General features: G+C 38.4%; 1 protein-coding gene across 3 annotated transcripts in view; it reads right to left on the reverse strand.

The window, feature by feature from the left end:
* Positions 1-1,266: 1,266 nt before the first annotated feature.
* Positions 1,267-13,571, reverse strand: part of RAB31 (RAB31, member RAS oncogene family) — a 120,587-nt gene continuing 108,282 nt past the window's right edge. For 2 of the 3 annotated variants that reach the window (XM_033087328.1, XM_033087329.1), the window contains one exon: positions 4,072-4,743. In XM_033087328.1, the coding sequence (XP_032943219.1) occupies positions 4,646-4,743 (98 nt within the window). In that variant the 3' untranslated portion in view covers positions 4,072-4,645. Of the gene's footprint in view, positions 3,745-4,071; positions 4,744-13,571 lie in introns of those variants that run through there. The other variant, XR_004421055.1, reaches the window with a different exon arrangement.

The following is a 13,571-nucleotide window of genomic DNA, read 5'->3' on the forward strand; positions in this document are numbered from 1 at the left end:
TGTCTTGAAACTTTAGAGAAGACATTCCTGGAGATGGACACTCACGGGATTAGGATGAGGTCTCCCTCCTCTGCTAACCAGCAGGCCCTGACAATCCTTACCTAGACAGAAAGTGTTCCCCAAATTGTCATATATAGGTAACCACTCCTTAGTGTTTTCCTACACAATCAGAACACTGGGTCTCTTGGTGACTGTGGGTTTTTGTTTTCTTTTTCTTGCTTGATTATGCATATGGAAAGCATATGCTTTCCCAGCACGTGCTTTGGGTAATTCAAATGCTGAGGACATGACACTGCTTTCCTCCCTCTCCACATCCTTTTCCCTTGTTCATGTAGGCATCAAATGAAGCTGTCATAGAAATCCTAAGATCCACAAGTGTGTATGACAAAGGATGTGTGTGCTGGGGGGCAGGTGGGAGCAGCTGGAATGATGAAGGAATGGGAATAAGTAACCTCATAAAATGTACTCAGTACATAAGTTGGTGGTTACACTTACGAAATCCTTCTGGCATATTTAAGAAGTCAGTCTAATCCTTCATTGTTTGTCTCCATATCCTACCTTTTTGAAAAAATTTAATACAGCAAACTATAAAGACTAATATAAAACACGTTGAAAGTACCAAATGCTATCATTTTGTCATATTGGCATCAGGTTTTTCTATCATGAACTAAATAAAAATAACTGATAGTTAAATGCCCTCTGTTTCCCTCCCTGATCCTTTTTACTTCCCTACCTCCCCAAAGGTAAGCACCACCATGAAGCTGATGTTTTTCCTTTTACTTCTTCCTCTATTTTTACAGACATATTGGTAAACAACACACATTATTGTTTTGTGTTAATTTACATGCTTTTGTATTTATTCAGCTTGCTTTATTCACTCAGCCGGGGGCACAGCCCTGTTGGTCAGGCTGTGGACTCCACTCATGCAGACCACTATGAGGGTGGCTCCCCTAGGCGTGTGCAGTATGGTCGCCCTGCACTTCACATTCTGTTTTGAGATATATATTGATGCATGATAGATCTTGCACTCATTTTAGTTACCCTATTGTTTCCATCACTTGGCTGTGCCACCTTTTATTTATCAATTTCATTAGGAGAAGACAATGTTTTGCTATTGCACAGTGCCAGAGAACATCTTTATAGCTGTCTTTATATGTATAGGTACACAAGTTTCTCTGAGGAATCACCATTCTTTATTCTGAGGTGGCTGTAATTTTTTTAAAAAGTATTCTACTGAACATTATAGTAAGAAAAAGACAAATTTGGTAAAACTTAAAATATTTATTAGTATGAATCAATGTGTGTTAAACCAAAAATAACAGATACAATTGGGCGATGTTGAGGCAATGCTTTACTATAGAATACAAGGTGGAAAGGTCCTAATTGTCTGCAGCAGCATCTTCTATATGCGAGAACTGGGTCCAGCCCAGACAGAAGCCCTTTATAAAAACACGAGAAAAAAGGAGTGGTTTACACAACAGAGCACTGACATTGGATCACTGGGTCTGGTTTCAACGATGATGGTTGAAAGAGTAAACTAGATAACAAACAGGTCTGAATACAGCTCAGAGACTTTTCTTTTATAAGCTAGCTCATTATTCAACTTGCTATGAGCATTACAAAGCCATGAGAAGTGGAGTCCCTACAAGGACCTCAATGAGGCATCACGTGCCATATTCCTTGATCTTAGAGGAAGTACTTCAGTCATCCAAACCTCCCTCAGAAAATGAATTCAATTCTGATTGGGGCACAGCCCTTTTGTTGGCTAAAGGTTATAGTTTTAAGTCTTCAACCTTTCATAGTCTACAAGGTAACGTCATATTCAGCACCCTAGTGTACCATTTTCAATTATAAAATGGCAAGTCAATTATGTACCTACAAAAAAAGTCTGCATAATTCTACTGCCATCTTATGGCTTTCCACTGGGCAATAATCCCAATGACAACTTACGCCTACATTATATAACACACAGTCATGAGCCAAACTCAGCCAGTGAAATGGATTATATGTTGGCGTAACAAATATGAAAACATATTTACACATATAAACATACCGCACATGAAAGAAGAAAAAAAAAACAGAGAAGAAAAAGCAAATTTGGGGAAATTATGTGGACGATTCTACATCACATGAAGCTACTAGACATTTTGGAGCAACAGTAATTTCCAGGCCTTTACATACTATTACTTGGTTATAGTTCAATTATTAGAACATCCAGAAAGTAATCTCAAGGCAGAATAAAGGAAGATAAGAAAGCCTGGACAAGGCTCAAACATCTACCTGCAGAAAAGACTGTTTATATGAAGGCTTGTGTGCCCAAGTGCCACCTACTTTCTTCACCCATTGCTCCAAGTAATCATTATTATATATGTTCTCAGCTGACTGGCTTGAATAGGGAAGGCAGTACAGAAAGAGAAAAGAGTGGCTTCACACCCTCATGTATTTCTGAAATAAAACCATGGGTTTGTTCGTAGTTATCTCTTACGTGTGGATAAGACCAGACGTTTTATGCAGGATGCAACCATCAGAGACCCAGCCCACAGCTGCGTAACTCCACTGGGATGCATACCAACTTAGCTAGGCAACCTGAAAGGCTGTGTAGAGATGAACCCAGGTTCTCGTGGACAGGTGGATGAGGAAAGTTTCCAAAAAAAGCTTGCATGTCACCTGGGAAGGCCATTTCAATTTTCATCCCAAATTTTTGAATTTTGGAAAGAGATATGATAATTGCTTGGCCTGCAAGCAGAATCATGTTAGCAAGTAATATTGATAATATGGAGAAAATCCTAAAAACCCCTGCAAAGGCCCTGCCAAGACATCTAAATGCCACTTGCTAACATTTTTTGAGGTACCCGTCTGGGAATGCTCAGAGGCACTCGTGAACCCAAAATAAATGTTTCCAACCTTCACATTCTAAGATTGTCAAACTACTCTTGCAAGTTGGGTGAAGCAGTAAGAACATCAAATTGACAACATAGTCTTAAGTTAAAAAAACCTTAATCTGTGATTTCCGCTTGTTTTCTTGATTACTGTCCACATAAAGAACTATAAACTTGGCCTTGGTCTCCCAAGGACTCTTCCTTTTTATCAATGGCAGGACTCAGTGTCTATGTGTCAAGAGCACAGAGGGCACAGCCCTGACAAGACTGTGAAGCGCCAACTCGCACTGAGTACTCCAAGTTTGAGGTCTGTAATCAGCTCACGGTCTCTCTCCTGGCTTTTACATTGTAGGTTTTCAATAAATGTTTGCAAGCTCTTTAATGTTCGTAGCACAGAAGGTACTGGCTGGACCACGCTGCATGATTAACCATTTCTGAGACCATTCTTTATAGTTTCTTAGCCACAACAAAAGGCACGGGTCAGAATTTCCTTTAAGAATCACCTCCCAGCATAAGCCATAATAGGAAAACCACTGCTTCTTGATATCAAGTTTTTATGGAAGTTAGAATAGTAATAGGATTTGAATTCAGAATGGAAATAGCTTTTCTTCCTCTCCATGCCTTTTCTCCCTTTACTGCCTTTGGATTCTTATATCTTTATTAACTGAGCAGACAGGGAACTTGAAAAGGAAGGTTTTCTTAAAGCCTATTGTCAGTTAATTGGCATTCCAGAGTTAGACCCGTTATTAGCCCTAATACCTACCTCCCCAGGTTTGGCATCTTCTCACATCCTTTCTCCAATTTTGCAGTTGGGGGTCTAGAATCTTAAGGTGCTGGTACTTTCCTTGGCTGGCTTTCCTGTAACCTGTTATTAATTGCTATTATTAGAATTTGCCCTACGATATAGACTCAAATGTCCTCCAGTTAATTCCCTCCCCCAGACATGACACTATCACATATTCTCTTAGTAAAATAATATTCTGTGCATTAAACCTCTCTAAGAGAGTAGGGATTTATTGCCGTGGAAGCGATACATGCCAAGTGGTCTCTGGAATAATATTTACATCCTACATCTGTCATGCTTATACAGTAACTACTTAAATGACTCTTCCAAACTAGACCTCCCAATCCCAAAATTACATGCAATATTTTTAGTCAGATTTGGCTTGTTTGTTTATAAATGACCAAAACTTAGATCAAGTAAAAGTCAGAGATGTAGACAACAGTTTCTAATACACCTTTTTCCACTTCTATAACAGCTCAAGTCTACAGCTTGAGTGATGGTCCAATTATATTCCACTGAAAGGTAAATTAAATAAAATTAAATTAACCTTTCAGTGAAGGCTGGTTAGGTAACAAAAGCAATGGCACTGAAGAAGTTACTGGAATTTGGCTAGGGAACACAGGAAATCAGAATGGATTTCCTATGTTTAAAATCTCACACAAAATAAGCCAGTAAGATTTTTGTACAAATTGAGAATATTTTTAAGTTTTTAACAAAAACTCAACTATACTTATTACCTAACTCCATTCCCTCCCGTGTGCATTTCATGCATGAAAGGCGATGTGGTGGATTTTTCCAGAGTTTCCTCAAATCCTTTTCCAAGGACATTTCCTGTCTCATTCCCTGCAGGTCTTCCAGGATGCCAAGCCAGAGTGCTCACTTCTCTCTAATTGAGGTGCCGGGCCACCGAGAACGGGGGTCCTTCAGCAGTGCATGGGGAGGTGGCTCTGGCTTCTTCAAGTACAGTGGGTTGTGGCCCCGGTCAGCAGCACCGACGGCTGGCTTGCGTGGTTTGCTTCCCAAGTTTGATTGCTCCATTGTTACCATTTTCATGGGGGTCCAAGGGTGGGATCTGACGACCTGGAACAAAAAGGAGACCGAGTTTGAGTTTCTTTTTACCAGTCAACACCACACACAGATTATGACTGTGCCTCAACGGCTCCACTCTACGGAAAGTAGAGGGGCTTCAGGAGTAACTCTTTTCCTTTCTCTTCTTTCTTTCTTTCCTTTGTCGCTCTGCTGAATGAAGTCAAACTCATGTTTGACTTGAAGTTAAGGAAAAGTAAAATCAGCTTTCTGATAACACAGATTTCCTTAGATTTGGAACCTCTTGCTTCTGAGTAAAAGGGGGAAGTTCTCATCCACCTTCTCAGTATAGACATCAGTCCACGGTTCCTCCCCAGCCTTCCCACAGATGTACCCCACTGCAATGAGCTGCTCCACGGCACCCGGCTTTCAATAGTAACAGTGAGTACTCATTTTTTCTGCTTCTTAAAATAGAACTGGATTGGGAATTGTAATCTTCCTCACAGTATCATTTATTAACACTCAGCTCCCCACCCTTCACTCTGCCAATACACTTAGGGCATTAGCTAAAAAGCCCTAAGAGACTCTCTTCACAGGAAACAGTATTTTAATGTCATCCACAAGTAATCTTATTAATTTAATTTTTAAAATTATTCCAGAACCTCTGCAAATAAATACAAAGTAGGAATTTAAAAAGGCAATGGAGGAGGATAGTGCTAATGGATGTCGGGGTTTCATTTTTAGAGAATAAAGACATTCTAAAACTGACTGTGCTTATGACGGTTGTACGTATCTGTGACTATCCTAAAATCCATTGAATTGTACACTTTAAATGGATGAAATGTATGGTACATGAGTTTCAAAAAATGTATTGTTATTGAGATAATTGACATATATAACATCATGTAAGTTTAAGGTGTACAACCTGTTGATTTGATACATTTATATATTGCAATATGATTACTACTGTAGCAGGAGCGAACACCTCTATGATGTCACATAATTATCATTTCTTTTTTGTTGTGGGAACAATTAAGATCTAGTCTCTTGGTAACTTTGAAGTTTATAATACAGGACTGTTATCTGTAGTCACGTATGTGAGTTTTATCTCAATAAAGTTGTCCTTAAAAAAGGCAATAGAATCTGGAAATCACAAATATTTGTTTAGAACATCACAATTTTCAAAGCTTTTCACAGGCACTATCCTCACTTAAGCCTGTGAAGTTATGGAATGGCCATTATCATCACCATTGTACTTTGCCTCGGAGACCTTAGGTTAGGTCCTGAAGGTCAAATCAGTAATTACTGGCACAGGTAGTCCTTTGTATCCTACATCTGGATTTTTCTGATGGACCCCAAAGCCTGTGTTCTTCCCACTCTATCACATTAGCTCTCTATGCTACTTTTCTATCCCCCATGAAAAAGGCATGAAGCTAGCTCTAAAATAAGGACTTTTTTAATCAGCTAATTAGCATAATGGTTCACTACATAATGAGCAATTAGAAATGGAAGGGAAATAGTTCTAAAGACTAAGTCCGTCAATGCAAGTGGAGGTTACCAAAGGACCCATAAAGGGAGTCAAAATGCCCTAATAAAGGTGCATTTCAACAAATAGTTCCTATTTCCACAAATAGGCAGAAATAGTTAATTTCAAAGGTATTAATGCACTGTGTGGACTGGGTGGTGTGGCCAATCACCAAAGCTCAAACATAAAAATTAAGGTCATTGGCAATTATTCAAAATTCAAAATTGGTGGCCCTTCATCTGATTATGGAGCAGAAGGGAAGGTTGTAATAATTTCTGCAGCTATTGCTTCGCCATTTCATTTTGCCAACAAAGCTACACAAAGCTTTTGCGGGTCATTCTTGAAAAAGTTCACTCCTAATCCAGAAGCAAATGAGAACGTAGGTATGTGTTTTCCTCTTCTGGACATGTTGTGTTCTTTTATTAATTATAATTAACAACAACAAAAAAAACCAAAATGCTTCTTCTACTTTGTCAGTCTTAAATTACAAATAGAGGGGAAAGTTCCCAGGGACTACCAATACTCTGATTTATTTAGGTCAGATCTTGCCAGTCAAGTGCTACTCCTTGAAAGAAAGTGATAAAGTGATGGGTTTTGGAGGGATGATAGTGTCAAGTTATATCATTATTTAAGTTACTCAAATTAATAATATTTCAGGTGCCTCCTGAGTGTGTATAGGGACTTTTGCTTTTGCATCTGAAATATTTTTGGACAAAAATTATAATTCTATTAATGCAAGCTATTGCCCTAGTTAACTAAGACAAGCATTATTTACTAATGAGTATTTTGGGCAATATCAAAATCAGTATCTCTACTAATATCAACTTCAAGCTACTCATATGTTGTTAACTCTAACGTTAGTTACAAAACAGCATTAGGCTTTTAGCCCTGCTATACATGGCTTATTCTACATGCCTCATGTCATAAGCTTTTTCCTGTGAAAAGTACCCCAAATACAGAAAAAGTGTACACATAAGATATTCATTACAGCCACAGAAGTGGGTGAAAATCTAAAACCAAGGAACATACAAAAAACAAAATGGTAATGCTGGGGCAGCCCCGTCACCAGCACCCTTCCCTGCTTTCCCCTCCTTCCTCCCTCTTTCCTGCCTCTCACTTCTCTCCTAAGACAGTGTTTGGGATGCAAGTTAAGTAAGACCTCAGCCATGCCTCAAGGAGACTCCCCTCTTACTCATTTTAAACTGTTTTTGAATTAGTTGTTGAATCTGGCTTCTTAGAGTCACCAGGTTCTATTTATCTTCAGAATATTTAAAAATCTCATGCATTAGAACAAAATACTTCTAAAAACAGAATTACTAGTTTCCTCCGATTTCATTTTGCTCATCTGGTAGAAAGAGTTTTGAAATCTGAAAGTCAGTATTCCAGTTAAGAGAACTCAGTCAAGTTATTTAATATCTCCAAGATTTTCTTTCCTCACCTATAAAAAGAATATGGGAAAGTAACTTGACAACTACTACACAATACGGATATATGGCTATTACTGAGACGACAAAAACTAATGACAGTGAACAGTTACGGTTCTGGGCACAGCTCACATGGAGTTTGCACGGAGAGAAACCCCTGTCTAGTGGCTCACCATGGTCAATACTCAGGGTTCAGTTACTAGGATTGGGACCCACCCTGCCTCAACCTAGGAGGCCTCACACACATTCCAACTTCAAACAATGAGAAGAAAGTAAGTACTTCCACTTTAAGGCAGAAAGAGAAGAAAGGGTCATACCAATGAGGCAAGCACCTTAAAAAGAGAAGGAAGCAAACAGTACTGTGAAAACACAACAGCTCAGGATCTTGTGGCCTGAGTGATTTGGAACTTATTGAAAGGCTAAATGTACTGAGACAAAAGAATAGTTCTGGAAAATGGCCATAGTGTTTTGTACCAAGGTGATCACCTTGGAGCACTGTTGAATCAGTATTAATTTCACAGGGCATAGAATAGGACAAAAATGTATATACAAACATCTGAAAAGGCTCGGAGCATCGTCTTCATGTTTCCACTCTTACCAAATGTCCTCTGAGTACGCAATCTCCGTAACAAGTCATCCTTGAGTATAAAGCCTAGGCCAGGGTGTTTATTTTAATAAGGTTTGGATTGTGTAAGATTCAGTTTGGGAAAAGTTAAGGCTCTTTTTTGAAGTTCAGTTTTCCCGAAAAGTTGACAGCCTAGAGAAAAAGCAGGTTTTATAAATGATTCCTCAGGAATGCAGTATGTGAAAAAACAAAGTCCAAGTCTATAAATTTTATCATGGCTCTAGACTGCAGGCTGTAATGCTTTTACACAACAAAGTAAAACAGAATGCTTAGCTGCTGCTGTTCCTTCTTTGTGTGATGGACCAGCCATTTCCTGCATGAACTTAAAGTCCTCCCTGATCGTTTTGTTGTTTATATTCTTCTCTCCTTTTATTTCAGTTCCAGTAGTTACTTGGCTCACTATCTTTTATTGCGTGTTAGTGGTGCTGGTAGTTGCTGTGTAACTTCTATTTCTTGATCCTGATTTTCTGAATTGTTCATATTAGTAAATTGACCAAGCTTATTAGGACTTGACAGTATTTACTCTTGATAATGAACTTCAAGCCTCTCCATTTAGAGAGGGAGTCTTTACGGAACACTGCAGTCGTGGCTCACAATCATGGAACATTGCCCTAAGAATACAGAATGGGGGCAGGTGGAGACATGTGTGACACTTGAGGTCACTCACTGTTATGTCCTCTTGTTGCTGTAAAAAGGACAATACTGGAATTATTAGATGATCTTGGATACTGGTACAGAGTCTGGACATGAGGAATGAGATAACATTCCATATAGGACCAGAAAAGCTTAGGAGACAAGAAGTGAATTCAATCAGAAGGCTTGCTGAAAGTCCAGTTCAGGGATAATGAGAGCCTTAATTTGGGTGCAGTTGAGGGAAGTAGAAAACAAAGACGGAAAGAGCACTGCAGAAAGACTTGGCAAATGTGACAACTGATTGCATGTAGAAAGGTGAAGAGAGAAATATAAAAAAAAAACCCCTAAAGTTAAATGTCTAGGGAGCTGAAGGAAGGTGATGCACCAACAAAGAAGTAAGTAAGGGGGAACGTCACCAATGGCTGTTAGTCCGAAATGCCAAATATCTTCAACATGGAGGGCTTGACTGACTCTAAAATCATTAGGCTTTCTTATCATTCAAAGACATCTCCCCCACCCTTCCTTTTTCTTTCAAATTAACAGCCTATTTTTTTGGAGCAGTTTTAAGTTTATAGAAAAAGATTGAACATAAAGTACAGAGAATTCCCATCTACTACGCTCCTCACCCTCAATTTCCCTACTAACATCTTGCGTTAGTATGGAACATTTATTCCAATTGATGAGCCATTATTGATCATTATTATTAACTAAAGTCCACAATTTACTTTAGGGTTCACTCTTAGTGTTGAACATTCTATGGATTTTGATAAATGTATAATGACATGTATCTACCATTACAGTATCACACAGAATAGTTTCACTGTCCTAAATATCCTCTGTTTCACCTATTAATCTCTCTCTTCCCATATCCAAGCCCTTGGCAACCACTGATCCTACTGTCTCCATAGTTTTGCATTTTCCAGAATGTCATATAGAAGGAATCCTTCAGTATGTAACCTTTTTGGATTGGCTTCTTTCGCTTAGTAATATGCATTTAAGGTTCTTCCATGTCTTTTTTGTGATCTGATAGCACATTTGTTTTTAATCACTGGATAATATTTCATTGTATATATCTCTTTAATTATTTATTTTAATATTTAAAAATTATAAGACACAAAATAACATAAGCCAGAAAGGAAAAAAATCTAACAAACTAGATTTCATCAAAATTAAAAACTTCTGCTCTTCCAAACTCATTGTCAAGCAAATGAAAAGACAAACCACAACCTGGAAAAAAATTTTGAAAAACAAACACCTGGTAAAGAATATATATCCAAAATACATAAATAATCTTTAGAACTCAACAATAAGAAGACAAACAACTAAATACAAAACAGGTTAAATTTGAACAGACACTTCACCAAAGAAGACACAAGGATTACAACTAAGCAAACGAAAAGACACTTACCGTTATTAGTCATTAGGATGATGTTCATTAAAACCACAAGCAGATACCACTGTACTCCCATTAGAATGGTTACAATTTTATCAACTGACCATACCAAGTGTTGGCAAGGACTCCCTGGAGCACTCCTACGTTGGTGGTAGGAACGTAAAAGGCTAAAACCATTTCGGAAAACATTCTGGCAGTCTCTTAAAAGGTTAAACATTACCTACCAGATAGGCCAGCGATTCCACCCCTAGGCATTTATGTACCCACACAAAACTTGCACATGAACGCTCAGAGCAGTCTTACTTGTAATTTCCAAAAGCTAAAAACAACCCAGATGCTAGGTGACGGGATTAACAAATTGTGGCTTATACATGCAGTGGGAAACCACTTAGCAATAAAATGGAACTCAGCAAAATTTATATTTTAAACTCTGTAGGACAAGTGATCTAATTTCTCGCATAAAGAAATTGCATGACGGAAAACAGAGAAAGATGGAGAGGAAACCTATTGCTTAAGAGAGGCTTAAATGACATGCGAGGTATGATCACAAAATACGGTGAATGTTTAAATTAAAAAAAATTATTACAGTAAAAGACACATTGCCATTAATCAACCTCAAAATACTCCCCCTCACTTCAAACACACTTATCCCATCGTCTTGCCACTTTCAGAAGCAGTTCTGGAGTCCTCTTTTGTAAGTGTCTTTAGTTGTGCTGTCATGGCTGCTTCAATGTCCTGAATCTATTCAAAACTTTTACCTTTCATGGTCAGTTTGACTTTGGGGAAGAGCCAGAAGTTGCACGTGCCAGACCTGGTAAATAAGGTGGATGAGGACACACCGTAATGTTTTTATTTGACAGAAATTGCTGTACCAGAAGCAGTGTGTGACATTGAGCGTTGTCAGGATGGAGGATGAAACCGTTTGCCCATTTCTCAGGCAGTTTTCTATGCACATCGTTTCTTAAATGCTTGTAAAGACACTCACGAAAGAGGACTCCAGAACTGCTTCAGAAAGTGATAAGAATGATGGGATAAGTGTGTTGGAAGCGAAGGGGAGTATTTTGAGGGGGATTAATGGCAATGTGTCTTTTACTGTAATTCTTTTTATTTAAATGTTCATAGTATTTTTTGATCATACCTCATATCAACTAATCGCTGTGTATGAAACTTAATTTGCTTACTGATTCCAACAATTGGACTGCAATGCAAAATGCAAACAAAAAACATTTACGACAATTATGAACTATTTGGAAATCTGAACACTGAATATTTGATATTAATATAATAGCATTAAGATTATTAATGTGATAATGTAATTGTTATTATATTAAAAAAGGTTATATACTGATATTTACAGATGAAATGTCTGGGATTCCTTCCAAAATAATACAGGCAGAAGGGTGTGAGGGAGTGAGAGGTAGAGATGAAACCAGCTTGGTTGGTTATGAGTACATGACGGTTTATTATGTTACTTGGTTTACTGGGGTATATGTTTAAATGTTTCCAGAATAAAGTCTTTTTTTCTCAGTTCCCTGGAATGTCATCACCATGAAACAACCATTGTTAACATTTTAATGTGCATGGATCTTTCCAATCTTTACCCAGAAGCATATATTATTTACTATTATGTATTATATGGTTCACAGATTTATGAAACCAGGATATAATACAAACTAGTTTAACTTCTGCTTCACACTGAACAATGTATCTTTTTTATGTCAGCAAATAATAGCTACCTTCATTTGACAGCTGCTACAGTATTATGAAATTTGCAAACATTTTGTTTTTTAATTTCTTTAATCTGCTCTAAACCAAAAGTAACTACCTAAGGAATTTCAAAAGTACAGTGCACTTAAAATAGCTAACACTCTGCAAGAAATGATTCCAGAACAAGACATGATTACTGCCTATGAGTCTTAACTTCCTCTCCCTCAGATTAACACCCTATTCTAATTTTTCCAAATCAATATGCTTGTACCTCTAATTATATTCACTTTAAAAAATAAGTATTTCTCACCTAATTCTCAAACTAACAACAAACAAACAATGTCTCCAGGTGTGATTTTTCAGAAGAAAGCCTGGTGTTCTTTTCTTTACATTCTGCATTCAAATTCGGTGGAGCAAAAGCACAGCTGTCTGGCCGAGGTCCCACCCCAGTCCAGACATTTTTCTGGTGAGCTTGCGGCAGCACCTCTTTTAGCCCTCAGGGAGAGTTAAAAAAGGTATTTGAGTTGAATGATTAAAATCCACAAACCAAAGCTTGTGTTCCTCACACTCCAGAATCCAGCCTGCCAGGCTCAGAATCAATCCAGCCCCAAGAGAACTTGCTCCTGTGCCAATCTTCCTCATTCCAGGAAAGGAAATGCTGGGAGTGCGTCTCAGTGTCACTTTTCCTTGTTCCCCATTCCCAACCCACTACTCAGTGTTATTGGTTCTATTTCCAAAATTTCTCAAATTCATGTCCACTTCTTTCTACCCTAGTAATCCTCTCTCCTAGATTACTACAATGGCATCCTAACTGGGTAAACCTTTTCCAAGCTTTCCTCCTCCCAGACGTTCTCCAGGGTGATCTTTTGGTCAATGTAAATTGGATAAGCCACATTCATGCTTTAAACACTTGAGTAGCTTCTAGTTGCATTCAAAATATCACCCCCTGCTTCCCATTACCAGGCCAAGCAAGGACAGGGCTCAGTCTCTAAGCTCACCTCCCACTGCTGCCCCTAAGCCCCCACCTTGCAGCCTCTCACCTTCCTTTCTCTTCCTTAAACCCATCACACCACTTCCTTCCTCAGGAACTCAGCTCTTGGTGTTCACTCGGCTCGACAGCCCTTCCTGAGCACTTTGGCCAACTGTCCTCTTCTCATTTTTCACGTCCAGTTTAAAACCATTTACTTGGGGAGATCTTCTCACTTAATCTAAAGTCCCCACCTGTCATTATCCCCACAGTCCTTGTTCTTTTGCTTGGTAGCATTTATTATAATGTGTAATTATACATCTATTTGACCTTGTGCCCAAAGCCTGTTTCCCCACTTGACTATCCGTTTGTTTTGTTCCCGTTGCCTAGCGTGGCACCTGACCCACAAAAGAGGATATATTTGTTGAATAAATGAAAGGAGAGATACTAGGCCTATCCAACTGGCTGGTCCTATGCAAACTTACGTTCCCATAGAAAAGCGACTACATTTTTTATCTAGAGAACCCTCTGAAATATTATCTCCTGCAATATCATGAAATAAGGTTGAAGGTCCAAATTCGAAACTTTTAATTTGGCTCTATCCTATT

This window comes from Rhinolophus ferrumequinum, chromosome 19, assembly GCF_004115265.2.
Source record: "Rhinolophus ferrumequinum isolate MPI-CBG mRhiFer1 chromosome 19, mRhiFer1_v1.p, whole genome shotgun sequence".
Lineage (NCBI taxonomy): Eukaryota > Metazoa > Chordata > Mammalia > Chiroptera > Rhinolophidae > Rhinolophus > Rhinolophus ferrumequinum.